This window comes from Anomaloglossus baeobatrachus, chromosome 5, assembly GCF_048569485.1.
Source record: "Anomaloglossus baeobatrachus isolate aAnoBae1 chromosome 5, aAnoBae1.hap1, whole genome shotgun sequence".
NCBI classification, from domain to species: Eukaryota; Metazoa; Chordata; class Amphibia; order Anura; family Aromobatidae; genus Anomaloglossus; species Anomaloglossus baeobatrachus.
Genome location: NC_134357.1, coordinates 134,264,294 through 134,291,686, shown reverse-complemented (window position 1 = coordinate 134,291,686; position 27,393 = coordinate 134,264,294). Strand labels below are relative to the sequence as shown.

Genomic DNA, 27,393 nt, shown 5'->3' with positions numbered 1-27,393 from the left:
CCGGAAAGGCTGGCATCCGTGGTGAGAATCACCCAGGACGGAGTCAGGAAGGAGCGCCCTTGGGACAGGGAGAGGGGTCGAAGCCACCACTGAAGAGAGCTCCTGGTCCGTGGCGACAGAGCCACTAACCTCTGTAAGGAGGAAGGCCGCTTGTCCCAACAGCGGAGGATGTCCAGCTGCAGAGGACGCAGATGGAACTGGGCAAAGGGAACCGCCTCCATGGAAGCCACCATTTGACCCAGCACCTGCATCAGGCCCCTGAGGGAATAACGGCGGGGGCCTCAGGAGAGAGCGCACCGCTAGCCGAAGAGACTGCTGTTTGATTAAGGGCAACTTCACAAGTGCCGGCAAAGTCTCGAACTGCATCCCTAGGTACGTGAGACTCTGGGTCGGAGTCAGAGTGGATTTGGGAAGATTGACAATCCACCCGAATTGGGCTAGGGTGGCGAGAGTGAGCGTAACACTCCGCTGACAGTCCGCGCTGGATGGACCCTTGACCAGAAGGTCGTCCAGGTAAGGGAGCACTGCCAACCCCTGGAGGTGCAGGACTGCAATCACTGCCGCCATGACCTTGGTGAATACCCGAGGGGCCGTGGCTAACCCGAAGGGGAGAGCCACGAATTGGAAATGATCCTCTCCTATCGCAAAACGTAACCAACGCTGATGTGACACTGCGATTGGCACATGTAGATAGGCATCTCTGATGTCGATGGACGCCAGGAACTCCCCTTGGGTCATGGAGGCAATGACTGATCGCAGGGACTCCATGCGAAAATGCCGCACCCGGACATGCTTGTTGAGAAGCTTGAGATCCAGGATGGGCTGGAAGGTACCGTCCTTTTTTGGAACTAGGAAGAGATTTGAGTAAAAACCTCTGAACCGTTCCTGAGCGGGAACTGGGACAATCACTCCGTTTGCCTGCAAGGACGCCACGGCCTGCAACAAGGCGGCGGCCTTGGAGCAGGGGGGAGTTGAGAGAAAAAATCTGTTTGGAGGGCTGGAAGAGAATTCTATCCTGTAGCCGTGAGATATGATGTCTCTCACCCACTGATTGGGGACTTGTTTTAACCAAGCGTCGCCAAAGTGGGAGAGCCTAAGTCCACCGACTAAGGACGTGGCTGGAGCGGGCCGAGAGTCATGAGGAAGCTGCCTTAGTGGCAGAACCTCCTGCGGTCTTCTGCGGACACGCTTTTGGGCGCCAGTTGGATTTCTGATCCTTGGCTGAGTTAGCGGATGAGGCGGAAGGCTTAGAGGATGACCAGTTGGAGGAACGAAAGGAACGAAACCTCGATTGATTCCTACCCTGGGCGGGTTTCCTGGTCTTGGTTTGTGGCATGGAAGTACTCTTCCCGCCAGTAGCTTCTTTAATGATTTCATCCAGCTGTTCACCAAACAGCCGTGAACCAGCAAAAGGGAGCCCAGCAAGAAACTTCTTGGAAGAAGCATCTGCCTTCCACTCTCGAAGCCACAAAATCCTGCGGATAACAAGAGAATTAGCTGAAGCCACCGCAGTGCGGTGAGCAGCCTCTAGCATGGCAGACATGGCATAAGATGAAAAAGCTGAAGCCTGAGCAGTTAAGGTAACCATCTCATGCATAGATTCCTTGGTGAGGGAATGCATCTCCTCTAGAGACGCAGAGATGGCTTTGAGAGCCCACACTGCTGCAAAAGTCGGGGAAAACGCGGCCCCCGCCGCTTCATACACAGATTTGGCCAAAAGGTCAATCTGACGGTCAGTGGAATCCTTAAGTGAGGTGCCGTCAGCCACCGACACAACGGTCCGGGCTGATAGCCTAGACACCGGAGGGTCTACCTTTGGGGAGTGAGACCACTCCTTGACCACCTCAGGTGGAAATAGAAACCAGTCATCAGAACAACACTTTGGAAAGCGTTTGTCAGGGCAGGCCCTGGGTTTGGTCACAGCGGTCGGAAAACTGGAGTGGTTAAACAACACACTCGTCACTCTCTTAGGCGAGGTAAACTGATGTTTTTCTGCCAAACAGAGTTGCTCCTCTGACACTGGCGGATTGAGATCCAGCACAGAATTAATAGAAGCAATCAAATCACTAAGGTCAGAGTCACCCTCAGAGAAATCGATGGGATACATAGCCTCCGAGCCCCCAGTGAGGGCATCCTCCTCATCTTGAGAGTCAGCTCTTGAGACAGAGCCGTGGGATGGGGAGGGGGAGGAAACCCTGCACCTTCTCTTAGAAGGACGGGGTCTGGGATCAGATGATGAATCCTCCGTGAGCTCTGATGGACGGAGGTCAGAGGATAGGAGTCCTCTGTCAAGAGTATTAGAGGCACCCTATGAGGGGGGCTGATGCATATTCATCAAAGTCCTGGACAAAAGTCCCATGGACTCAGCAAATGACTGGGATATGGACCTAGAAAAGGACTCTACCCAGGCCGGGGGTTCAGTCACAGGTGCAGCAGCCTGAGAGACCACTGGGGGTGAGACTCCAGGCTGTGGCACCGCCAAGTTAGAGCAACCATCACAGTGTGGATAAATGCTCGGCTCAGGCAGCAGGAGCTTACATGCAGTGCATGCAGAATAAAGCTTTGGAGCCTTGCTCCTTGTGTGAGACATGCTGCTGGAGTGGGGGCTTTGCAGAGAATGAACCCCAGGGAGAATATACAAAGGTCCACAACCGGAGACCGGCTGTGGCTTATCAGACCGCTGAGCGCGGTGTTGTGTGCCCTCCAGATTCCGAAGCCTGGTCCCCCAGTGCGCAGCACCTCAGCAGAGATGCAGAATGCAGGATGTCCCAGAGCAGAGTGAACTCTGCCTGAGAAATGGTCGCCGGAGCGAAGAGAGGGGGCGGGACTAGGGGCGTTCCTATAAAAGAGCGGGAACTGGAGGGCTATAGAGACCTGCAGGGAAGGAGGGACGCCCCAGCAGTGGGGAGTGTCCCTCCCCTGTGTAGAACGGCCGCCGGGAGGAGCCGAACCTGTCCCTCTGCATGAGTGACATGCGAGGGCAGGAAAACGAAACTAGGCCTCCGGCGAAGCCAGGGCCTAAATTTAAGCGGCGAGGCCGACAAGCAGGCACCATCGGCGCGATTCTCGGGCAAAAGCTGGAGAACCCGCCGGAAAAGTTAAAAACAATCACATACAGCATACTCTCCCCATACAATAAAGAACCGGGACCCCCAACATAAACGTCTCAGGTACTTAGCTGCTGAGACGCAGGGCCATGTCCCTGGGGATGAGTGCTCCGGTCCAACAGAATCCTCAAGGGGCTGTGGATGGAGACCGGACTCCTGCCAGGCATGGAGACCGTGCTGGCTCCCACTTCAAGCCAGAGCCCAGAAGGGATGGTGAAGGAGCGCGGCATGTAAGGCTTCAGCCTTGTAAATCAACCTTAACAACACCGCCGACACAGTGGGGTGAGAAGGGACATGCCGGGAGTCCAGACATGGACCCGCTTTTCTTCAAACTCTTTCCAAAAGTCAAACAAATCAGATGAGAATGCATGTGTGGATGTATGCCTCCTGACACAAAGCAATAAACTGGCTAGGACTGGCTACCAGGGGGTGTATAAGCTCAGAGGGAGGAGCTACACTTTTATGTGTAGTACTTTGTGTGTCCTCCGGAGGCAGAAGCTAAACACCCATGGTCTGGGTCTCCCAAAGGAACGATAAAGAAAAAAATTGAATGGTGTGTGTGCGCCGTTAATTTTTTTTCTTGCACCCATTGACTTACATTGGCAAGTCTCTGACGTATTATGCGGCTATACGCAGCATGGGGCGATTTTTTCCTCAACCTGATTCCAGCTGAGGAAAAACTCGCATATGAAGACTGCCTTATTGTTTAACATTGGTGTGAGTGCAATCTGATTTTTTATCTATTGCACTGGCTGATCTTAGAGGTCAGCGAACCCTAAAGCATACATGCAGGAGACATCTCTGCCTCAAATGGTTGAAAAGGAATTCTGGTTTTCTCAGTAAGTAGAACCACCATCTGAGGACATACCTCCTTTATGGGTATTTATTTGTATAGGTTACGTAATAACAGTCCATGTATTTTACAGAAACGACCTTTTATTAGAAGTATTAAAGAATACTGATCATATATATTTTTTTAAATGAAAAGGGACGGAACTACCAGACATATCCTGCAGAACGGTGATGGTCTAGGTCCATAGACCCCTCTATTGCTCAAAACGCCGGCTTGAATCACGCAACTTGCTAAAACAAAAATGCTCAGTTCCTGTCCACCCAACAAAAAGTCTACGAGCCTGTAAAAAGGGAGGTGGACCGGCCCAGACTTTCTATTTGGCTCATAAACCGTCCTGTGTACAGGTTCATAGAATCTTTGTTGGACGTGCACACGGCTCAGACAAGAGGTGAGTTCTGAATGAGTGGTGGGAATCTCAAGAGCCTGGACCTACACTAATCTAAAAAACATGTCAGGTAGTACCTATAAACCTAGGATAAACATTATATGTGTCTATGTGCAAAAAAGAAATATTGCTTTATATGTGCGTAAAATATTTGTGTCACATTTTACACAAGATCATTAGATTACCTTCTTCCATTGCATACTAGATTTCATAGAAAAAGAATCTGTCCATCCTTCCTGTTCACCTGCTGAGAAAACCCAAAATATGAAATGAGCACACAAACTTTATACAGTTCTTTGCATCTAAAAGCAGGGGGCACCTTTCTTGTAAAAAAAAAAAAAAAAAAAAAACAAAAAACCCGGCAATGCTGCAGACAAGCTGCAGCCAGGGGACGGGTTTCCCAAAACTAGAAACCCCCTTTAATATATGCTTCATATATCCATGAAGACTGGCACTCTAGATTTCATGTTGAATAATCCTGTGTCTTGGGTATAATTTTAGGTAATTATATTATTGTGCATGCTTGTACAAAAGGTCACATTGCTAGGATCCTCCATTCAGTAATTTTGTTGGGCATATACAATCCAGACTATAACAACTACAAACAATACTGCCAAATACAGCCAAAAAGCACAGCAAGTAATGCCCTGCATTAGGTAAAAGACACACAGTACAAACTTTGCATAAAGCTAATCACTAGACAAAAAGCGACTCAGAGGGGGAGATTTATCAATAGTGTTGTAAGATACATATTTACTTTGTACATTAATATTTTGCACCAAAAAAGGTTGATAAGAAAAAAATAAAAATGAATTAAGGAATCTAATCCATTACGCACTAACAATAAAAATAAACGGTATATAGAAAAAAAGAAAGTGTAAAATAGCAGATTTATGTAATCTGTATTTTTGGTGCAACTCTGTTAGTAAATCTCCCTCAATGTGTGTATACTACTAAGCAGAATGGCACTTTCCAACTTTTACCTGCACCATCATGTCTGTTCTGCAGCCAGGGGATGGACCCTAGAAATAACCGTCATTCAAATATATCAAGTCCATCCTGATACAGAAGTGCAGCCCATGCGCAAGGCTTTACCTTGCAATTTGGATTCCATTCCAGAATTAGGAGACATAAAATACTTTTCTACATTCATTTAGGTATTCGTATTAAGTATTCGTTCTGTATTGTAAAAGGCTATACTATGCTACCGTAGTAAGAAGATAGCCTTGGGTTATGCTCTGTAGAGTCAATCTTTACTAGAATGCCAATGTTTGCCATATGGTTTCAAAATTCTCCAGGGTGATATTCCCAACATGGGATGGGTCTCTCTTTCCCCCAATCCACTGCCCCTTCCATCTTTCTTTCACTCTGGATTGGAGCGTCTCCACACTGGTCTACCCTCTCAATGCCTTCTATAAAGGGGTTGCCCTCCAATTATCTACTCTACGCTTCAACCTCCTTTTACATCATCAAGACGTTTTGTCCATTATGCGCTGATCATCCACATTAAAACTGCCTAATGTTGTGTAGGATTCCCTATATATTTCTGAACTGCTAGAGTGTCCAAAATAACTTCAAAAGGTGTCCAGCATTCACTTCATAGCAATTTGTACTACTCTAGTTCTTCTGTGAGGACAGACCCTCTAACTGTCATACACTACACGCATCAACGAGCCTTTGGTCCTAGGACCTCATCGCTGGTTCACTGGTTGTCCCTGGCTGGAACACTTTTGGTAGTTGCTAGCCACTGCATACACTCCACAATACCTGCCGTTTTGGAGATTGTTAAAGAAATCAATAGTTACTCTAATCTATAGTCTTCCCGATCTGTTATATACCACCTTTTTAAAATCAGGTTTTGCTGCAGTTAAAAGAAACCCAGTCTAAGACAGCAAATATTACAAGAATGTTCAGTAAGATGGTGTTCTCTAGATGTATTCACAGGAACCAGACGCCTCAAAAATTAATACTCCTTGAGAATGGTTTCTTTTTTTGCATTGTTTAATAATTACGGATGTGATGGATTTTTTTTCTTAAATTCTGCTCTCTTTTACAGCAGGTCAGATCTCTTTGTGACATACTGTATATGTTGGCCTCCATATGCAATTCTTTTATCTCTTTATAGATCCTTTATTTCAACTCTTAAGCTGGGTTCACACATAGCGACAACGATGTCGCTGTTAAGTCACCATTTTCTGTGACGCAACAGCGACCTTGTATGTCGCTGTTATGATCGCTGCTTAGCTGTCAAACACAGCGACGCAGCAGCGATCATAACGTCGCTACATGTGCAGAGAGCAGGGAGCCGCGCACACTGCTTAGCGCTGGCTCCCTGCTCTCCTAGCTACAGTACACATCGGGTAAATTAACCTGATGTGTACTGCAGCTACATGTGCAGAGAGCCGGCACTGGCAGCGTGAGAGCAGCGGAGGCTGGTAACGAAGGTAAATATCGGGTAACCACCTTGGTTACTCGATGTTTACCCTGGTTACAGCTTACCGCAGCTGCCAGATGCCGGCTCCTGCTCTCTGCTCGCTTCATTTCGTCACTCTCTCGCTGTCACACACAGCGATCTGGGAGAGCAACAATAAAAAAACTAACCAGGGCTGTGTGTAACGAGCAGCGATCTCACAGCAGGGGCCAGATCGCTGCTCAGTGTCACACACAGCGAGATCGCTAATGAGGTCACTGCTGCATCACAAAAACCGTGACTCAGCAGCGATCTCAGCAGCGATCTCGCTGTGTGTGAAGCACCCCTTATTCTGAATACATTTATTTTTATTCAAATCAACTAAGATTGGAGCTTTGCTACACTCACAGATTTCCATATCAATTGATCTAGTTGTCTGGCCATGAGAAAGTTGGTGAATAGTGGAAATTAGATCACCAAATGAGGGTACAAATAAGTGGAGAGAGAAAAAAAAAAAAGACAGAAATCACCTGTTGGAGGTGGTGGCAGGACGGTTGGTGCTCCAGGTCCTCCCTCTCGAAATCCCATGTCTGGTGTATAGTTAAAAGGAGCATAGGTTGCAGTCATCGTGGGTGGTGTTGGAGGTTGATTAATGCCTGGTCGTGAAGCAGGATGATAAGCAGGAGGGTGTAAAGGAGGAACCGAGGCTTGAGAATATGCATTAGACACCCCAGGTACATTCATAGGGACATCAAGAGGAGCTGGAGGAAATGGCATATGGGTTGACATAGGTGGAGGTGGTTTCAATGGAGGAGGCTGCAGGACTCCTGAAAAGTTAAGAATTCATAGGAATATAAAAACACAAAACAATATTCCTTCTGTAACTGAGTAATAAAATTGGGTTTCATACTGGAGATAACGACTATCAACTTTTCTCACAGTTTATTCATCTATATTTACTGAGAAAACTACACTCAGCTCTCTGAAAACTTCACTGACTTCTACTAAGCCCCAAGACAAGGTAGCCAAATATCCACCAGGGGACAACTAACACTTGTTTCATCACATTTCACTTTAACATGAATAATGCTCATTAAATTACAAATGTTCAATTGTTTTAAATTAATGAAATTCTATATAATCCATAAAATTGATCTAAATGAGAAAAAATAACTTTATAGCACCTTATAGTGGTCTACACAGCAAAATCTATAGCAATGTTTCAATTAGGCTCCATCAAGAAGACTTGGGGTTCCCATGGGTTTTTTTGTTTTTTTTTTTACTTCTATAGCTACATACAAATAGTTAAAACAATTGTTCAGAAAAACAAAGAAAAATCATAATTTTCCCTGGGAATGTGCAGTGATGCTGGGTGTACTCAGTTTAATTCTTGTTAGGGCCCTGAATATAAACAGTCTATAGTCGCCTTTCACAGCGGCAACATTCAAGCAATGTTGTCGCCCCTGTTCCTGGAGAATGACGCCACGTTGTTATATCATGTGCAGCCTTTACCATGTTGTCAAAGCGGGCGACAGCCCTGATGGAACATTGATCAGCTGGAGCCAAACAGCGGCTGTTCACCGCTTGAAGAATCATAACACAAACTCAAGTCACTCTCTGGGAACAGCGGCACCGGCATAGCTAAAATGGTGCTGCTGTGGGGGGACAGTATAGACTTTATGAACCCCTTGACTAGACGATTGGGAGTTAGTTCCCCAGACTAATCAGCCCACATGACGGGAGGGAACAAAGCCGCACGCCAGAGCAAGTTTTGTAAAGCACTGGCGATGACGCTGAGTCTTGGAAGTCATGTTATCACTCCCACTGTGTTGTGATGCTATGCTAAGTGGGATGACTAGTCTCGGAAACTAACCCTCTATCAACTAGTCAAGTGGTTTATTTGCATATTATAAATGGATTTTAGAAATACTTTTTACAAAGATTTGTTTATGCGTGCAATGTAATAAAGGGACTGTTAGGCAGTAAATTTATATACGTACACACAGATTAAACTGGTTCTGGGGGCACAGGAGACCTGAGAGGTTCCCTTTAAGCCCCCTACCTACACATAAAAGAAAAACACAAGACGAGATAGGAATTTGTTTTGCAAAATAAAATAACACTGATGCAAATATTTTAATTTACTCAATATCCAGTAGCAAGTCTCCAAGAAAATCTGCATTTTTGAGTGTGGATTTCCAGCTGCAGATTTTTCTGCAGCTTTTACCAGTTTTATGAAATTATCCTAACACTACAGAGAAATTCTTTGGTACCAATCAACTTAAAGATGCCGGCTGCAAGTGGCTGCAAATCTAGTTAATTTGTCATTGCAGATGCTTTGCATCAATGTAAGCCTTGAATAATTGTGCCATGGAAAGGAATACATTTCTATGTATATAATTATAATTTGAGAAAGAGCACAGCCCCCTAATCTTAGGCAGAAGACAGAACCCATAAACTCAGGCAGAAAACAGGACCCCTAATCTCCGGCAGAAGACCGGGCCCCTAATCTCTGGCAGAAGACAGCCCCCTAATCCCCGGCAGAAGGCAGCCCCCTAATCCCCGGCAGAAGACAGCCCCCTAATCCCCGGCAGAAGAAAGCCCCCTAATCCCAGGCAGAACACGACCCTCTAATCCCAGGCAGAAAACAGCCTCCTAATCCCAGCCAGAAAACAGCCTCCTAATCCCAGGCAGAACAGAGCCCTCTAATCCCAGGCAGAAGACAGCCCCCCAATCCCAGGCAGAACACGGCCCCCTAATCTCAGGCAGAAGACAGCCCCCTAAACCAAGGCAGAACATGGCCCTCTAATCCCAGGCAGAAGACAGCTCCCTAATCCCAGGCAGAAGAAAGCCCCCTAATCCCAGGCAAAACACGGCCCTCTAATCCCAGGCAGAAGACAGCCCCCTAATCCCTGGCAGAACACGGCCCCCTAATCACAGGCAGAACACGGCCCCTTAATCCCAGGCAGAAGACAGCCCCCTAAACCAAGGCAGAACATGGCCCCCTAATCCCAGGCAGAAGACAGCCCCCTAAACCAAGGCAGAACATGGCCCTCTAATCCCAGGCAGAAGACAGCCTCCTAATCCCAAGCAGAAAACAGCACCTTGCTGATACAATGTAGAAACTTTGCTGTAAAATTAAACAGGCAATGCACACATGCAAAAATGATTTAATCTATCATAGATTTCTCTTATACCATATTGTTATTTACAGAAAACGAAGTCGGTCTATAAAATCTTTAAGAGAGTCAAATCCACAAATGCAGTGAAATTCCCTTAGTAATACACTTGTCAACAGCCTGAAAGTCACAGGCCAGGAGAAACCTATTTCCCCATTGCTATTATATCCTCAGCCCCTTGTAAAGAGAAGGCCACAAAGAGCCAACACAGGAGAATTGTATTCGAACAAAACAGCGTGAAGGACCCGCAGAAATCTCCCACAGCCACTGGAGTGTTTGGCAACAGTTGGCGGATTAAGCACTTGAGATGTGACCAGTAACCGCCCACCGGCCACCAGTCTTTCAGCGATCTAAATGGATTGCAGACAAAGAGTGACAGACTTCATGCAGAAGTCTAGAATCAAACTGATTCTATGACCAGCAAGTAAAAGCAATTATGTGAGCATTAAACGAAAAAAAGGAGCCCAGCTTGCCTGAGCAGAGAAATTTAAAGGATTAAAACCTACATTCTCCTAAAGCAGACTTTAATACAACTTTAAAAATATTCTTTCAGAGTTACATTGCACATAAAAGAAATGGCACCTGCAAATTCAAGTCGCTGACGAATCTTTAGTTACAAAAAGCCGAAGCAAACCTTTTCAGAGGAGTATGGCCATATACAGACGGGATAAACTCCATCCTAACATGTGCCCAGCTAATCGTCTTGTCGAACCTCACACCTCTAAATACTATTTCACATTTGGAATGAGCAACATAAAAGCTAGAGTAATGGTGGAAAAGCATTAAAATGGTTCCTCGTAAAAGAAAAAAAAAAAAAGTCATTCCGAACACATTTTTAAATATCTTTAATTAAAGGGGTGGTTCACCCATTTTTTTTATTTTCTGTAGGAGTTATACTTACCTTTCTAGGCGTCTTCTCCATTGCCTTCTGTTTCCAGTTCTGGCACTGAGCGGCGCTATGCTGCACGCTCAGTGCCGGTCACATGACCCCCTGGAGCTGTGGCCGCCGGCATCCTCTGACGTCCCGGCATTTCCGGGCTCTCAAACAAGACGGGTACGTCACAGGATGCCGGCGCCACTCAGATTGAGTGACAGGGCTGTGGGCGGTGCCTACCGCACATCACAGCCCAGTATCGAGGGGAGGATCCGGAGGAAGTCAGTGTGGAGCCGGAAGCGTCCTGCAGATGGAGAGGAACGGGGCGCCAGTGTGCAGTACAGGGGGGGTTCTTCAGCTGAATCCCCCCCTGCACGTAAGTATGTGATCACACTGTCCACCCGCCCGCTCTTCTGCGATGTCAGGAGAGCGGCCGGTGTCGGGCAGTGTGATCTTCTGCTCCTCCCAGCAGCAAGACACTGACAGGCATGTCACCGCTGTGCTCTGCCATCTGTCCTGCTGCATGGGACCATTTGTCTGCACTCTGTCACCTGCACCACAAGTCACAGAGTGGAGACAGTTGGTGACAGAGCACCTCTGCCCCCCCCTCTTCTTTCCCCACTCTCTTCTCCCCCCCCTCTCTCTCTTCTCCCCCCTCTCTCTCTCTCTTCTCCCCCCTCTCTCTCTCTCTTCTCCCCCTCTCTCTCTTCTCCCCCCCTCGCTCTCTCTTCTCCCCCCCTCGCTCTCTCTTCTCCCCCCCTCGCTCTCTCTTCTCCCCCCCTCGCTCTCTCTTCTCCCCCCCTCGCTCTCTCTTCTCCCCCCCTCGCTCTCTCTTCTCCCCCCCTCGCTCTCTCTTCTCCCCCCCTCGCTCTCTCTTCTCCCCCCCTCGCTCTCTCTTCTCCCCCCCTCGCTCTCTCTTCTCCCCCCCTCGCTCTCTCTTCTCCCCCCCTCGCTCTCTCTTCTCCCCCCCTCGCTCTCTCTTCTCCCCCCCTCGCTCTCTCTTCTCCCCCCCTCGCTCTCTCTTCTCCCCCCCTCGCTCTCTCTTCTCCCCCCCGCTCTCTCTTCTCCCCCCCGCTCTCTCTTCTCCCCCCTCGCTCTCTCTTCTCTCCCCCCCCGCTCTCTCTTCTCTCCCCCCCGCTCTCTCTTCTCTCCCCCCCGCTCTCTCTTCTCTCCCCCCCGCTCTCTCTTCTCTCCCCCCCGCTCTCTCTTCTCTCCCCCCCGCTCTCTCTTCTCTCCCCCCCGCTCTCTCTTCTCTCCCCCCCGCTCTCTCTTCTCTCCCCCCCGCTCTCTCTTCTCTCCCCCCCGCTCTCTCTTCTCTCCCCCCCGCTCTCTCTTCTCTCCCCCCCGCTCTCTCTTCTCCCCCCCTCGCTCTCTCTTCTCCCCCCCCTCGCTCTCTTCTCCCCCCCCTCGCTCTCTTCTCCCCCCCCTCGCTCTCTTCTCCCCCCCTCGCTCTCTTCTCCCCCCCTCGCTCTCTTCTCCCCCCCTCGCTCTCTTCTCCCCCCCTCGCTCTCTTCTCCCCCCCCTCGCTCTCTTCTCCCCCCCCTCGCTCTCTTCTCCCCCCCCTCGCTCTCTTCTCCCCCCCCTCGCTCTCTTCTCCCCCCCCTCGCTCTCTTCTCCCCCCCCTCGCTCTCTTCTCCCCCCCCTCGCTCTCTCTTCTCCCCCCTCGCTCTCTCTTCTCCCCCCTCGCTCTCTCTTCTCCCCCCTCGCTCTCTCTTCTCCCCCCCCCTCTCTCTTCCCCCCCCTCGCTCTCTTCCCCCCCCTCGCTCTCTTCCCCCCCCTCGCTCTCTTCTCCCCCCTCGCTCTCTCTTCTCCCCCCCCTCTCTCTTCTCCCCCCCTCGCTCTCTTCCCCCCCCTCGCTCTCTTCTCCCCCCCTCGCTCTCTTCTCCCCCCCTCGCTCTCTTCTCCCCCCCTCGCTCTCTTCTCCCCCCCTCGCTCTCTTCTCCCCCCCTCGCTCTCTTCTCACCCCCCTCGCTCTCTTCTCACCCCCCTCGCTCTCTTCTCACCCCCCTCGCTCTCTTCTCACCCCCCTCGCTCTCTTCTCACCCCCCTCGCTCTCTTCTCACCCCCCTCGCTCTCTTCTCACCCCCTCGCTCTCTCTTCTCACCCCCTCGCTCTCTCTTCTCCACCCCCTCTCTCTCTCTCTTCTCCCCCCCCGCTCGCTCTTCTCCACCCCCTCTCTCTCTCTCTTCTCCCCCCCCGCTCGCTCTCTTTTCCTCGCTCTCTCCTGGCATGGTCAGTACAGAAATCTCTCCATCGTGGAGGGGTGAGAGGGAGTAATAAACATGGAGTCCCTACTGTGTCTGTGTATTTATTTCTAATAAAGTATTTTTCTCTGTGTGATGTCTTTTTTTTTTTTTTTAAAACCCTTTGGTGGAGATTCTTAATGGCCAGGTTAAATTTGGCCTGACATTAAGAATCTCGGGCTTTATACCAGCTGGTAAAACATAGCTGGTATTAACCCCTTATTACCCAGCGTGCCACCTGCCACCAGGGCTACTGGAGGAGTTGGATACAGCGCCTGAAGATGGCGCTTCTATGAAAGCGCCATTTTCTGGGGTGGCTGCGGACTGCAATTCGCAGTGGGGGTGCCCAGAAAGCTTGGGCACCCTTCACTGTGGATTCCAATCCCCAGCTGCCTAGTTGTACCTGGCTGGACACTAAAATTAGGCGAAGCTCACGTCATTTTTTTTTTTTAAATTATTTCATGAAATTCATGAAATAATTAAAAAAAAGGGCTTCTCTATATTTTTGGTTCCCAGCCGGGTACAACTAGGCAGCTGGGGGTTGGGGGCAATCCGTAGCTGCCTGCTGTACCTGGCTAGCATACAAAAATATGGCGAAGCCCACGTCATTTTCTTAAAAACGTTTTCAGTGAAAAACCTTTATAAAAAAAAATGCTTCCCTGCATTTCTATTGCCAGTGAAAGTAACACCAAGCAGCGGGGGTTAGCAGCCAGTAGCTGCTTTGGTTACCCTTAGCAATAGAAAATGCAGCGGGAGCCCACAAACAATGTGATTTTTTTGTTTTTTTATTTTTAATAAAAAATTTTTTAAAAAAAAAATCGGCATGGGCTTCGCCCATCGAGCACCAGAGCATTTTACTGCTCAATTCATCCCAAGTAATCAGATGACTCCAGTGTCGGCCGATTACTTGTTCTGTGTCCCCCTGCATCCATCGCAGCGTGTACGGGCTGTGAGGTCAGCGGAGTGGACACAGTGACATGCTCTGCTCTGACACATAGTGTGCTGCATGTCACTATCTTTCTCCACTCTGGTACTTGTTGTGCAGGTGACCGGATGCTACATGTCACTAACTGTCTCCACTATGGGACTTGTTGTGCAGGTGAAAGTGTATACAGTTGGTACTATGCAGCAGAAATCACAGAGTGGGGCAGTTAGTGACATGTATCATCCGGTCACCTGCACAACAAGTCCCAGAGTGGATACAGTGACATGCAGCACACTATGTGTCAGGGCACAGCATGTCACCAACTTGCTCTGCTCTGTCACCTGCGGTGCTGCATGTCACGTTTTTGCTGCGATTTGGTGCGTTTTTTTGCTGTGTTTTTGCTCACTGCATTTTTAATCAGTGCACAATGCCATTAAAGATTGTTGATGAAAAAAAAAAAAAAAAAGGTCTGATGTCATTTCCTTATTCAAAATGTTCATTGTATGCAGGAGAGCAGACAGGAGCTGCAGAACTACAAGGCTCAGCATCCTCCATCCAGGACTGTATGCAGTTTTTTACCCAGAAAGAAAAAAAAAAATGACATGGGCTTTGCCATATTTTTGTATGCTAGCCGGGTACAGCAGGCAGGTACGGGCTGCCCCCAACCCCCAGCTGCCTATTTGTACCCGGCTGGGAACCAAATATATAGAGAAGCCCTTTTTTTTTTAAAATTATTTCATGAATTTCATGAAATAATTAAAAAAAAAAAAAAATGACGTGAGCTTCGCCTAATTTTGGTGTCCAGCCGGGTACAACTAGGCAGCTGGGGATTGGAATCCACAGTGAAGGGTGCCCAAGCTTTCTGGGCACCCCCACTGCGAATTGCAGTCCGCAGCCACCCCAGAAAATGGCGCTTTCATAGAAGCGCCATCTTCCGGCGCTGTATCCAACTCTTCCAGCTGCCCTGAAGCCGGGTGGCTAGCCGGGTAATAATGGAGTTAGGGCTAGCTGTATATTATCAGCTAGCCCTAAGCCCGAAATTCATGGTGTCACGCCAATATTAGACATGGCCACCATGAATTTCTAGTAATGATAAAAAAAAAAAAAACACAACACACAGAAAAATATTTTTATTAGAAATAAAACACAACACAATTAGTGACTCCATCTTTATTGAAATAAACCCCCCTCCGCAGTAATCCTGGGTTAGGGTCCTGCGCCGTCCAATCCGGATCCAATATCATCTGATCGGTTTGCTGGAAGGCAAAGCGATCAGATGATGTGTCAGGATCAAGTGCCTGAATCCCATCACACATCAGCTGATTGTATAAAAGCCGATTGTACAATCAGCTGATGCATCGGTGCAAAAAAAAAAAGAAAGAAATAAATACTCACTTATGTGCTGATTACCGGCAGCTCCTGCAGCGGAGTCTGATCCTGGCCCATCACTGCAGGAGCTGCCGGTAATCAGCTGATGAAGTCCCCTGACGGCAGGATCAGCTGATAGCCGGCCGGGCGCGAAAAAGCCGGCGACACCACGAGAATCGATCAGCTGATGCGTCAGGTGACTGCATCAGGTGATCCACCGCCAGGTCCTGCAAGCTTCGTGCGTGCCCCGGGGAGACTGCACACAGCCGAAGCGGCGGGACCAGGACAGGGGCTGGAAGCAGGCATGGCACCCGGACCCTGCAGACAGGTGAGTATGACATATACACACACACACACACACACACACACACACACACACACACACTGTATATATACGCACACACACTGTATATACGCTCACACACACTTTCTTCCCCTGGCTGTGTAGAGCTGCTGCTGTCTGTGTGATTTCTCTGAGTGCACATCCACTGGGAAGAGGCAGGGAGGAGGGTTTGGGTGGGAGCAGAGTGGGTGTATTAGACACAATGGGTGTGTTAGATAAGCTAGACACCGCCCTAGAGCCACAAAGAATTCTGGGACTTGTAGGAACTGAACACAGGAAGTCAGAGGAGAGATTAACCCCATCAGAGCTGGAGCCAGCAATGACCGTGTGCTGCTAGTGCACAATGAAAGGTAATTTTGCTGAAAAAACATAATAGATGTGTTGAGGGGCACATATTAGTAAGATTTATCAGAAAAAAAAAAAAATCAGTTTTGGTAACTGGACAACTTCTTTAAATCACATTCGTTTTGTATAGGGAGGTGATCAATATATTAAGAATGGCCGCCGTCTTGTTACCCTGACGAAAACCTTTTCTAGAAAGGTGAGAGGACAGGTGAGCTGTGAGCATGTGCAGTAGAGAGCTCTGCTGCTGTGACCTGGATATAGCCTGACCATATATGGTATGGTATTTTCAGGTCACAGCAGAGGAGCATCACACTGCACATGCTCACAGGCATCTGACATATCCCATTGTTCCAATAGACAAAACAAAATCAAATGTATTTAGGAATGTATTCCTATATTTTTAGGAAACCTCTTGAAATTGTACTTGTCACAATTTTTTTTAGAGTGCAGAGCTGGAATCTCCCAGCTATCCCTGCTGGCTCAATGGCTGCACTGCTTGCGTTGAGGAATCGTTCATAGGAAGTGGAGTTTTTGCATCAGACTATGAACAATTATCTAAAACTAGAAGATAAAACTGCAGTACTACCATGTTATGAGAGTTGATAAGGTTTTGTCGCTCTTATAAACGGTTTCCAGTATAAGCCATTATAATGTGAATACAGCTGCAGTAAAGCAATATCATTGATATTTAGAAAAATAATTAAAAATTCTGCAATTTTCTAAAGTACATTATAGGAGATTTACAAAGCTATACTCCCCTGCACCATAGTTATGTCTACCTTCATCCCTGAAAACTATAAAACATAAGTCCAACCCATAGCTAAACATATTGATCAAGAGGAAGGCAGATGCTAATTGCCGTGTGTGGAGTCGGATGAAAATTTTCCCCTAATATGAGGCAATCACACAAGTTCCTTGAATCAACATCCCATCACAGAATTTAGTACTTATAATATTATATTTTTTCAACCAAGACATCTAGACTTTCATTGCTATATGATGTATTTGTTGATTCAGTACAAAAGTGTCGAGTTCCATAATCTTACTGCTCTTACAGTGAAGATTCCATACTCACTGCTCTTACAGTGAAGATTCCATACTCTCACTGCTCTTACAGTGAAGATTCCATACTCTCACTGCTCTTACAGTGAAGATTCCATACTCTCACTGCTCTTACAGTGAAGATTCCATACTCTCACTGCTCTTACAGTGAAGATTCCATACTCTCACTGCTCTTACAGTGAAGATTCCATACTCTCACTGCTCTTACAGTGAAGATACCATACTCTCACTGCTCTTACAATGAAGATTCCATACTCTCACTGCTCTTACAGTGAAGATTCCATACTCTCACTGCTCTTACAGTGAAGATTCCATACTCTCACTGCTCTTACAGTGAAGATTCCATACTCTCACTGCTCTTACAGTGAAGATTCCATACTCTCACTGCTCTTACAGTGAAGATTCCATACTCTCACTGCTCTTACAGTGAAGATTCCATACTCTCACTGCTCTTACAGTGAAGATTCCATACTCTCACTGCTCTTACAGTGAAGATTCCATACTCTCACTGCTCTTACAGTGAAGATTCCATACTCTCACTGCTCTTACAGTGAAGATTCCATACTCTCACTGCTCTTACAGTGTAGATTCCATACTCTCACTGCTCTTACAATGAAGATTCCATACTCTCACTGCTCTTACAGTGAAGATTCCATACTCTCACTGCTCTTACAGTAAATATTCCATACTCACTGCTCTTACAGTAAATATTCTATACTCTCACTGCTCTTACAGTAAATATTCCATACTCTCACTGCTCTTACAGTGAAGATTCCATACTCACTGCTCTTACAGTAAAGATTCCATACTCTCACTGCTCTTACAGTAAAGATTCCATACTCACTGCTCTTACAGTAAAGAATCCATACTCTCACTGCTCTTACAGTAAAGATTCCATACTCACTGCTCTTACAGTAAAGAATCCATAATCCTACTGCCTTTATAGTAAATAATCGCCTTCTGTGATTATGATTAAGACTTCTTTCCTCTCGATGTAGACGCTGCCCCCTTGTCATCTTGCAGATATTATTGTAAAAGCTCATTAGAAAGATCTCTATTCTGTACCTTCATATACTTTTTGTACATTGTAATAGGATTGCCCCATAGCCTTTGTTTTACCAAACTGAATAATCTCAAGTTTTATAGCCTGTCTTGGTACTGCAGGTCATCCAGTCTCTCAACAATCCTGTTTGTTTTTCTCTGCACCCTCTCCAGCCTTGTATAGAGGTAATACTATGTTCTTCTCATGAGCATCTATGCGTCTTTTAATGCATCACATGATATAATTTAATAAAAATCCAAAAAGGGAAACCAGCACTGAACAAATCCATAAAAGGGAGATTTTATTGATCCATATAAAACAAGATTGGTAAGCACATGGGTACAGAACAAAAAGTGGCACAGAGGCAATCCACAAGTGATAGAAGTGTCTAAAGAAGCACCAAGTTTGGCATGTAGTATGAGCCATGAGTGATGCATTTTCAGACTATTCCTTCTAAGATTCTGCTGCAGCGAGTATGATAGAAAAATCAGAGTGCATACATTGCAGCAAATTGTGGGTTTTTTAGCCACAATTTTCCAAAATTCATTAGTATAGTTAAAGCTTGTAGATTGCAAGCTCTCATGGACAGGGTGCTCATTTCCATTGTACCCATCTGTCGCTTAGCCATGCTTAGTTAACCCCTTCACGATATTTGACGTACCTATACATCATGGTTGGAAAAAAGGCTTTCCTGACCGATGATGTATAAGTACATCATGGCGACTTTGTGGCAGCACAGGAGCTCTGCCCGCACAATCACTGACGGGAACTCAGCATAAAAGTGATAGCTGAGTTCCGGCTGTCGCAGCCAGGTATGGTACACGCACCGCCCCTGGCTGTTTAACCTTATCAATAGCAATTTCAGCATTTAGGAGGCTGGGAGATGAAGTGTGCTCCCTCGTGATATAATGGCGGGCTGTCGATCTTTGCCATGGCAATCTGATGTCAAATAATGACCTCCGGGTTTGCTGGCTACAATGGCCTCTTAGGCTATGTGCCCACGGGGAAAGTGTCCTGCGGATATATCCGCACGACATTCCGCAGGTGCTCCCAGAAAACTGCACCACAACTTCTGTCTGTTTCCATGCTGCGGAATGTTGTGCGGATATGGTGCGGGCTTTCTGCATTGAGGATACAGTACCATGGCTTCGGCACTGCATCCTCAATGCAGAACAAGTGCTGCCATGATCGGGGTGCTCATACTTACCTCCATCATGCAGCACCTCGCTTTCCGGCGGCCAAGTCACTGTCAGGCAGCGTCTGGTTTCACTGTGCTGGAGGTGGGTGGGCCTGAACTACCTCCGGCTGTCACATGACCGGAGCTCGTGCAAGCTCCGCCCACCTCTTCCTTCCTGTACGTGGCTGGATCCACAGCGCTGCTGCCGCTGCCGCTACACCGGACGGAGAAGTGACTCGGGTCTCTATCAAGGCAGGTAAGTATATGGGACCCTGCGGAGAAATCCGCTACAATAATTGACATGCTGCAGATTTTTCTGCATGGAAATCCGCACGATTTCCGCTGCGGAAAAATCCGCAGCGCGGGCACAGCATTTCCCAAATGCCATAGAAATGGCTGGGGAGTAGCTGTGCTGCAGATTTTCGGAAAATCCGCGGCTTTTCTGCGAGAAATCCGCGGCAAAATTTGCGCATTTTCCGCAGCGTGGGCACATAGCCTTAGACTATGCCAGCAGCCTGGTCTAAGAGGCATCCTGTCAGCATGACACTGACAAGTATAATGCATTGTAATGTGTGCAATACATTATACCAGCAATTAGAGTAACGAAAGTTAATATCTCATAGGGGCACTAAGTAAAAAACTGAAAAAAATGCATTAAAAAAATTACCTGATTTATGAAAACCAAAAATCGGACACGGATCGCACTCATACCTGTGATAAGTCTATGGTACCAATCACGTCTATGATTTTTTGCTGACTGAGCAGTCGATGTATAATTGTGGAGACATATTCAATTTTGATCAGTGCATCGGAAGAAAATCAGCATTGCAAGTGTATGGGTTCTATGGGGGGAACCCCCCCCCCCCCAAAAAAAAACTTTTTGACACTTGGACTGAACACTGATTAAAAAAAAAAAAAAAAAGCATATAGTAAAAAAAAATTGGGCCTTTTTTCTTGTACCTAGAAAAAAAAAACCTGATGCCTGAATGCGCCTAAAGCCCGCTACACACGCTTCAATATATCTCACAATCCGTCGTTGGGGTCAAGTTGTAAGTGACGCACATCCGGCATCGTTTGTGAGGTATCTGCGTGTGACAGCTACATGCGATCAGGATTGAACGCAAAACCGTTGATCGCAAACACATCGTATCATTCTCTAGAATTGAGCGTTTTGTTGCACGAACCTAGTCAATTTTAACGTGTGACATCCCTCATACGATTTTGTTGTCTGATGCTATGTGCGCAGGTGTGCGCTCTGCACCGCAGCTTAAAAAAGGTCTGCTTCAGAGCGCAGCTGAAAAGCTGCGTTCTGAAGCGCCTCACAATGTCTGTCATGCACTAATCTCTGTCAGTCCGTCACTATCTCTGTCCCTCACTCTCAGTCCATGTCAGTCTATCCCCCTCTCTCATATACTCACCGATCCCCGATCCCTGGCGCTGCACGGCATTCACACTGCTCCGGCGGCTTTTACTGTTTTGAAAAAGCCGGCCGCCCATTAAACAATTTCGTATTCCCTGCTTTCCCCGCCCACCAGCGCCTATGATTGGTTACAGTGAGACACGCCCCCACTCTGAGTGACAGGTGTCACACTGCACCCAATCACAGCAGCCGGTGGGCGTGTCTATACTGTGTAGTGAAATAAATAATTAAATAATTAAAAAAAACGGCGTGCGGTTCCCCCCATTTTTAAAACCAGCCAGATAAAGCCATACGGCTGAAGGCTGGTATTCTCAGGATGGGGAGCTCCACGTTATGGGGAGCCCCCCACCCTAACAATATCAGCCAACAGCCGCCCAGAATTGCCGCATACATTATATGCGACAGTTCTGGGACTGTACCCGGCTCTTCCCGATTTACCCTGGTGCGTTGGCAAATCGGGGTAAGGCTATGTGCGCACTAGGCGTTTTTTTCACGCTGCGTTTTTATGTGCGTTTTTGTCTAAAAAACGCACCCGCGGCTAAAAAAACGCGGCAAAAACGCATGCGTTTTTGCCGCGATTTGGTGCGTTTTTTGCTGCGTTTTTGCTCACTGCGTTTTTAATCAGTGCACAATGCCATTAAAGATTGTTGATGAAAAAAAAAAAAAAAAAAAAAAGGTCTGATGTCATTTCCTTCTTCAAAATGTTCATTGTATGCAGGAGAGCAGACAGCTGCAGAACTAGTGTATGCAGGAGAGCAGACAGCAGCTGCAGAACTACAAGTCTCAGCATCCTCCATTCACTAGTGTATGCAGGAGAGCAGACAGCAGCTGCAGAACTACAAGTCTCAGCATCCTCCATTCACTAGTGTATGGAGGAGAGCAGACAGCAGCTGCAGAACTACAAGTCTCAGCATCCTCCATTCACTAGTGTATGCAGGAGAGCAGACAGCAGCTGCAGAACTACAAGTCTCAGCATCCTCCATCCAGGACTGTATGCAGTTTTTTGCCCAAAAAGAAAAAAAAAATGACATGGGCTTCGCCATATTTTTGTATGCTAGCCGGGTACAGCAGGCAGGTACGGGCTGCCCCCAACCCCCAGCTGCCTATTTGTACCCGGCTGGGAACCAAAAATATAGAGAAGCCCTTTTTTTTTTAATTATTTCATGAAATAATTAAAAAAAAAAATGACGTGGGCTTCGCCTAATTTTTGAGTCCAGCCGGGTACAACTAGGCAGCTGGGGATTGGAATCCACAGTGCAGGGTGCCCATGCTTTCTGGGCACCCCCACTGCGAATTGCAGTCCGCAGCCACCCCAGAAAATGGCGCTTTCATAGAAGCGCCATCTTCTGGCGCTGTATCCAACTCTTCCAGCTGCCCTGAAGCCGGGTGGCTAGCCGGGTAATAATGGAGTTAGGGCTAGCTGTATATTATCAGCTAGCCCTAAGCCCGAAATTCATGGTGTCACGCCAATATTAGACATGGCCACCATGAATTTCTAGTAAAGATAAAAAAAAAACACAACACACAGAAAAATATTTTTATTAGAAATAAAACACAACACAATTAGTGACTCCATCTTTATTGAAATTAACCCCCCTCCGCAGTAATCCTGGGTCAGGGTCCCGCGCCGTCCAATCAGGATCCAATATCATCTGATCGGTTTGCTGGAAGGCAAAGCGATCAGATGATGTGTCAGGATCAAGTGCCTGAATCACATCACACATCAGCTGATTGTATAAAAGCTGTTTACACAATCAGCAGATGCATCAGTAGAAAAAAAAAAAAAAAAATACATACTCACTTATGTGCTGATTACCGGCAGCTCCTGGAGCGATCGATTGGACAGGAGTCTGATCCTATACGATCGCTGCAAGAGCTGCCGGTGATCAGCTGATGAAGTCCCCTGACAGCAGGATCAGCTGATAGCCGGCCGAAAAAGCCGGCGAGACTACGATCAGCTGATGCGTCAGGTGACTGCATCAGGTGATCCACAGCCAGGTCCTGCAAGCAAGGTCCTGCCCCGGGGAGACTGCACATAGCCAGAGCGGCGTTACCGGGAGGAGATGGGAGCGGGCATGGCACCGGACCCTGCGGACAGGTGAGTATATGACATTTTTTTTTTTCTACTGTTCACTTTGGTTTTCGCCGCTGCCTCCACCTCCCGCCCAGACACGGCGCCGCACGGAGCTGACATGCACCGGACGGGAGGTGGAGGCAGCGGTGACGGTACCGGGAGGATTCATGCTTCTGTGTTTACCAACAGAAGGAATCCTCTTCCTGTACACGTCACTGTAGTGCCCACCCCTTGCGTGTATAGCTGCGTTTTTAGTCATAGAAACGCGGCTATATGCGTTATTCATTGCGTTTTTAACATCTCATTGAATTCAATGAGTGAAAAACGCAGTGGAAAACGCAGAAATAATTGACATGCTGCGTTTTTGTGGTCACCACAAAAACGCAGCTAAAAAAAAACGCTGTGTGAGGACAGCACTTCTGAAAACCCATTGACATTGCTGGGGAAGCAATGTCACTGCGTTTTCAGCACAAAAACGCGGTAAAAAACGCCGCTAAAAACGCGGCAAAAACGCCTAGTGCGCACATAGCCTAATAAGGAGTTATTGGCAGCCCATAGCTGCCAATAAGTCCTAGATTAATCATGTCAGGCGTCTATGAGACACCCTCCATGATTAATCTGTAAGTTACAGTAAATAAACACACACACCCGAAACAATCCTTTATTAGAAATAAAAACACACACATATACCCTGGTTCACCACTTTAACCAGCCCCAAAAAGCCCTCATTGTCCGGCGTAATCCAGGATGATCCAGCGTCGCTTCCACCGCAGCTGCATGGAGGTGACCGGAGCCGCAGCAGACACAGCCGCTCCGGTCACCTCCATGCAGCAAATGAAGACAGCCGTGCGATCAGCTGCTGTCACTGAGGTTACCCGCGGCCACCGGTGGATGCAGCGGTGGCCGCGGGTAACCTCAGTGACAGCAGCTGATCGCGCGGCTGTGTTCATTTGCTGTGTGGAGGTGACCGGAGCGGCGGTGTATTCTGCAGCTCCGGTCACCTCCATGCAGCAGCGGTGGAAGCGACGCTGGATCATCCTGGATTACGCCGGACAAGGAGGGCTTTTTGGGGCTGATTAAAGTGGTGAACCAGGGAATGTGTGTGTGTTTTTATTTCTAATAAAGGATTTTTTCGGGTGTGTGTTTATTTACTGTAACTTACAGATTAATCATGGAGGGTGTCTCATAGACGCCTGACATGATTAATCTAGGACTTATTGGCAGCTATGGGCTGCCAATAACTCCTTATTACCCCGATTTGCCAACGCACCAGGGTAAATCGGGAAGAGCCGGGTACAGTCCCAGAACTGTCGCATCTAATGTATGCGGCAATTCTGGGCGGCTGTTGGCTGATGTTGTTAGGGTGGGGGGCTCCCCATAACGTGGAGCTCCCCATCCTGAGAATACCAGCCTTCAGCCGTATGGCTTTATCTGGCTGGTTTTAAAAATGGGGGGAACCGCACGCCGTTTTTTTTAATTAATTATTTATTTCACTACACAGTATAGACACGCCCACCGGCTGCTGTGATTGGGTGCAGTGTGACACCTGTCACTCAGAGTGGGGGCGTGTCTCACTGTAACCATAGGCGCTGGTGGGCGGGGAAAGCAGGGAATACGAAATTGTTTAATGGGCGGCCGGCTTTTTCAAAACAGTAAAAGCCGCCGGAGCAGTGTGAATGCCGTGCAGCGCCAGGGATCGGGGATTGGTGAGTATATGAGAGAGGGCTGCTCAATTCAGTCACTCAGGAGATTAGCGGTCACCGGTGAGTCTTCACTGGTGACCGCTAATCAGGACGCGACACAGACACAGCCGCAGCATCACAATGAAGTCGGGTGAAGTTCACCCGAGTTCATTCTGACAGTGCGGCTCTGTCTGTGTCTGCTGTCATCTGCCATTCAGCTCTGCTACATGGCTGTCTGTGTCTGCTGTTAGCGGCCATGTAGCAGAGCTGAATGGCAGATGACATAGTAAAAACGCATCCCACATTACACACGCTTGGCAAGTCAATAAATTAAAAAAAAAAAAAAGGTGCTCAATGCATACGTCACAGAACACATGATCTAAAGGATCGCACACAAAATTGACCAATTTAACATAGACTACTAACGCTCGTGTGACAGCAAATGAACGACCAACGTGAAATCTCATAGATCCCATATGCAACCTGGGCGTGTCACATCGCAAATGCGATTGTACAACTAATTGCAACGTGTAAAGTGGGCTTAACAGTGTTAGATTCATGCAATAATTAGTAGTGTAGACACATTTCACCGTGGATGAGCTGTGGTCTACATCAGGGGATCTAGATTTTGTTTTCAGGTTCCACTTAAAGTAATGTTGGAGAATAAGCCCAGATTTACGGCCATCACTGTCAATAAAAAGATCATTGGGGTTAGTAAATAAAAAGAATAGCTCCAGCATTCATGTGCTGGTCAGGTAGGAAGAGAAGGAGAAGAGGGCAGGCTACTCATCCCTCATAACAGAGGAGCGGCCAGAGATCCACAGGAGAGTATTTGCGATCAAATCCTTTAAGTTGTGGAATATTCTCAGAAAATATGTACAACACGAGGGGCTGTTGATAAGTCTTTGGCTTTGTGATTTTTTTTGTTTCTATGGTAATGAATGTTAAAGAAGTTGTCCAGTTACCAAAACTGATTTTTTTTTTCTGATAAATCTTGCTAATATGTGCCCCTCAACACATCTATTATGTTTTTTCAGCAAAAAAATTAGCTTTTATTGTGCACTAACAGCACACGGTCATTGCTGGCTCCAGCTCTGATGGGGTTAATCTCTCCTCTGACTTCCTGTGTTCAGTTCCTACAAGTCCCAGAATTCTTTGTGGCTGTAGGGCGGTGTCTAGCTTCTCTAACACACCCATTGTGTCTAATACACCCACTCTGCTGCCACCCTAACCCTCCTCCCTGCCTCTTCCCAGTGGATGCACTGAGATCATCAATCACACAGACAGCAACAGCTCTACACAGCCAGGGGAAGAAAGTGTGTGTGCGCGTATATACAGTGTGTGTGTATATACAGTGTGTGTATGTATATACAGTGTGTGTGTGAGTGTGTATGTGTGTGTGTATATCATACTCACCTGTCTGCAGGGTCCGGGTGCCATGCCTGCTTCCAGCCCCTGTACCGCCGCTTCGGCTGTGTGCAGTCTCCCCGGGGCACGTACGAAGCTTGCAGGACCTGGCTGTGGATCACCTGATGCAGTCACCTGATGCATCAGCTGATCGATTCTCGTAGTCTCGCCGGCTTCTTCGCGCTCGGCCGGCTATCAGCTGATCCTGCCGTCAGGGGACTTCATCAGTAGAGTTGAGCGCGGTTCGTGGTTCGTGGTTCTCCAGTTCTAGGCTCGAGTGATTTTGGGGCCTGTTCTAGATCGAACTAGAACTCGAGCTTTTTGCAAAAGCTCGATAGTTCTAGAAACGTTCGAGAACGGTTCTAGCAGCAAAAAAACAGCTAAATCATAGCTTGGTTTCTGCTGTAATAGTGTAAGTCACTCTGTGAATCACACTATTATGACATTTCAGTGTATAGTGTGCGTGAACAGCGCCTTCAGATCACTGCTGTTTCTATAATGGCGATCGCCATTTTTTTTTTTTTTTTCTTGTCTTCCTTCCCTAAGCGCGCGCGTCTTGTGGGGCGGGCCAGCATGTCAGCCAATCCCAGACACACACACAGCTAAGTGGACTTTGAGCCAGAGAAGCAACGGCATGTGTGATAGGATGTCCATGTCACATGTCCCTGCATTATAAAACCGGACATTTTCTTCCAGGACGCCATTATCTGCCTTCTGCGTTTTTGGTGTCAGACATCACTGTCGCAGCTTCGTCCTCCTGAGTCCTATCGCCGATACAGCTGTATGCGCTGCATACACAGCGTTAGACAGCTTAGGGAGATCACTTTATAGCAGTCCTTTTAAGGGCTCAAACCGGCAGGGTCAGAGTTAAGGTGACAGGTCCTGAAAACAGCGCCAGCGTCTGTGTAGCCAAGGTCAGGGATTTCCTCCCTGCATTTCCCTATTAGGAGGGATAGAAAGGCAGGCTTCCATTCCTCTACCCAGAGCCCCAAAATCCTGGCACTGTACCCTCGTGTCCTCTGCATACTCCAACTCATTATAACTAAGCCATTATACTAGCAAACACTCATTGTACTTAGTGGCATCCTATACGTGGCTATTGGACTTTGCTATAGTCCCACTAGTGCAAAGACATTTGCAGAGCGCATCTGCCTGCGTTGCACACTCCAACTCATTATAACTAAGCCATTATACTAGCAAACACTCAGTGTACCTAGTGGCATCCTATACGTGGCTATTGGACTTTGCTATAGTCCCACTAGTGCAAAGACATTTGCAGAGCGCATCTGCCTGCGTTGCACACTCCAACTCATTATAACTAAGCCATTATACTAGCAAACACTCAGTGTACCTAGTGGCATCCTATCTGTGGCTATTGGACTTTGCTATAGTCCCACTAGTGCAAAGACATTTGCAGAGCGCATCTGCCTGCGTTGCACACTCCAACTCATTATAACTAAGCCATTATACTAGCATTTTTTGCTGCCAGTTTAAGGG

At 47.5% G+C, this 27,393-nt stretch overlaps 1 protein-coding gene across 5 annotated transcripts in view; it reads right to left on the bottom strand.

Annotated features, from left to right (window-relative positions):
• Positions 1-27,393, bottom strand: part of SEC31B (SEC31 homolog B, COPII component) — a 231,866-nt gene that overhangs the window by 25,163 nt on the left and 179,310 nt on the right. For 2 of the 5 annotated variants that reach the window (XM_075348917.1, XM_075348922.1), the window contains exons 21-23: positions 7,286-7,582; positions 5,329-5,367; positions 4,531-4,592 (exon numbers count right to left, since the gene is read on the bottom strand). In XM_075348917.1, coding sequence (XP_075205032.1) covers positions 4,531-4,592; positions 5,329-5,367; positions 7,286-7,582 — 398 coding nt within the window. The remainder of the gene's footprint in view (positions 1-4,530; positions 4,593-5,328; positions 5,368-7,285; positions 7,583-27,393) is intronic. The other 3 variants (XM_075348918.1, XM_075348919.1, XM_075348921.1) reach the window with 3 other exon arrangements.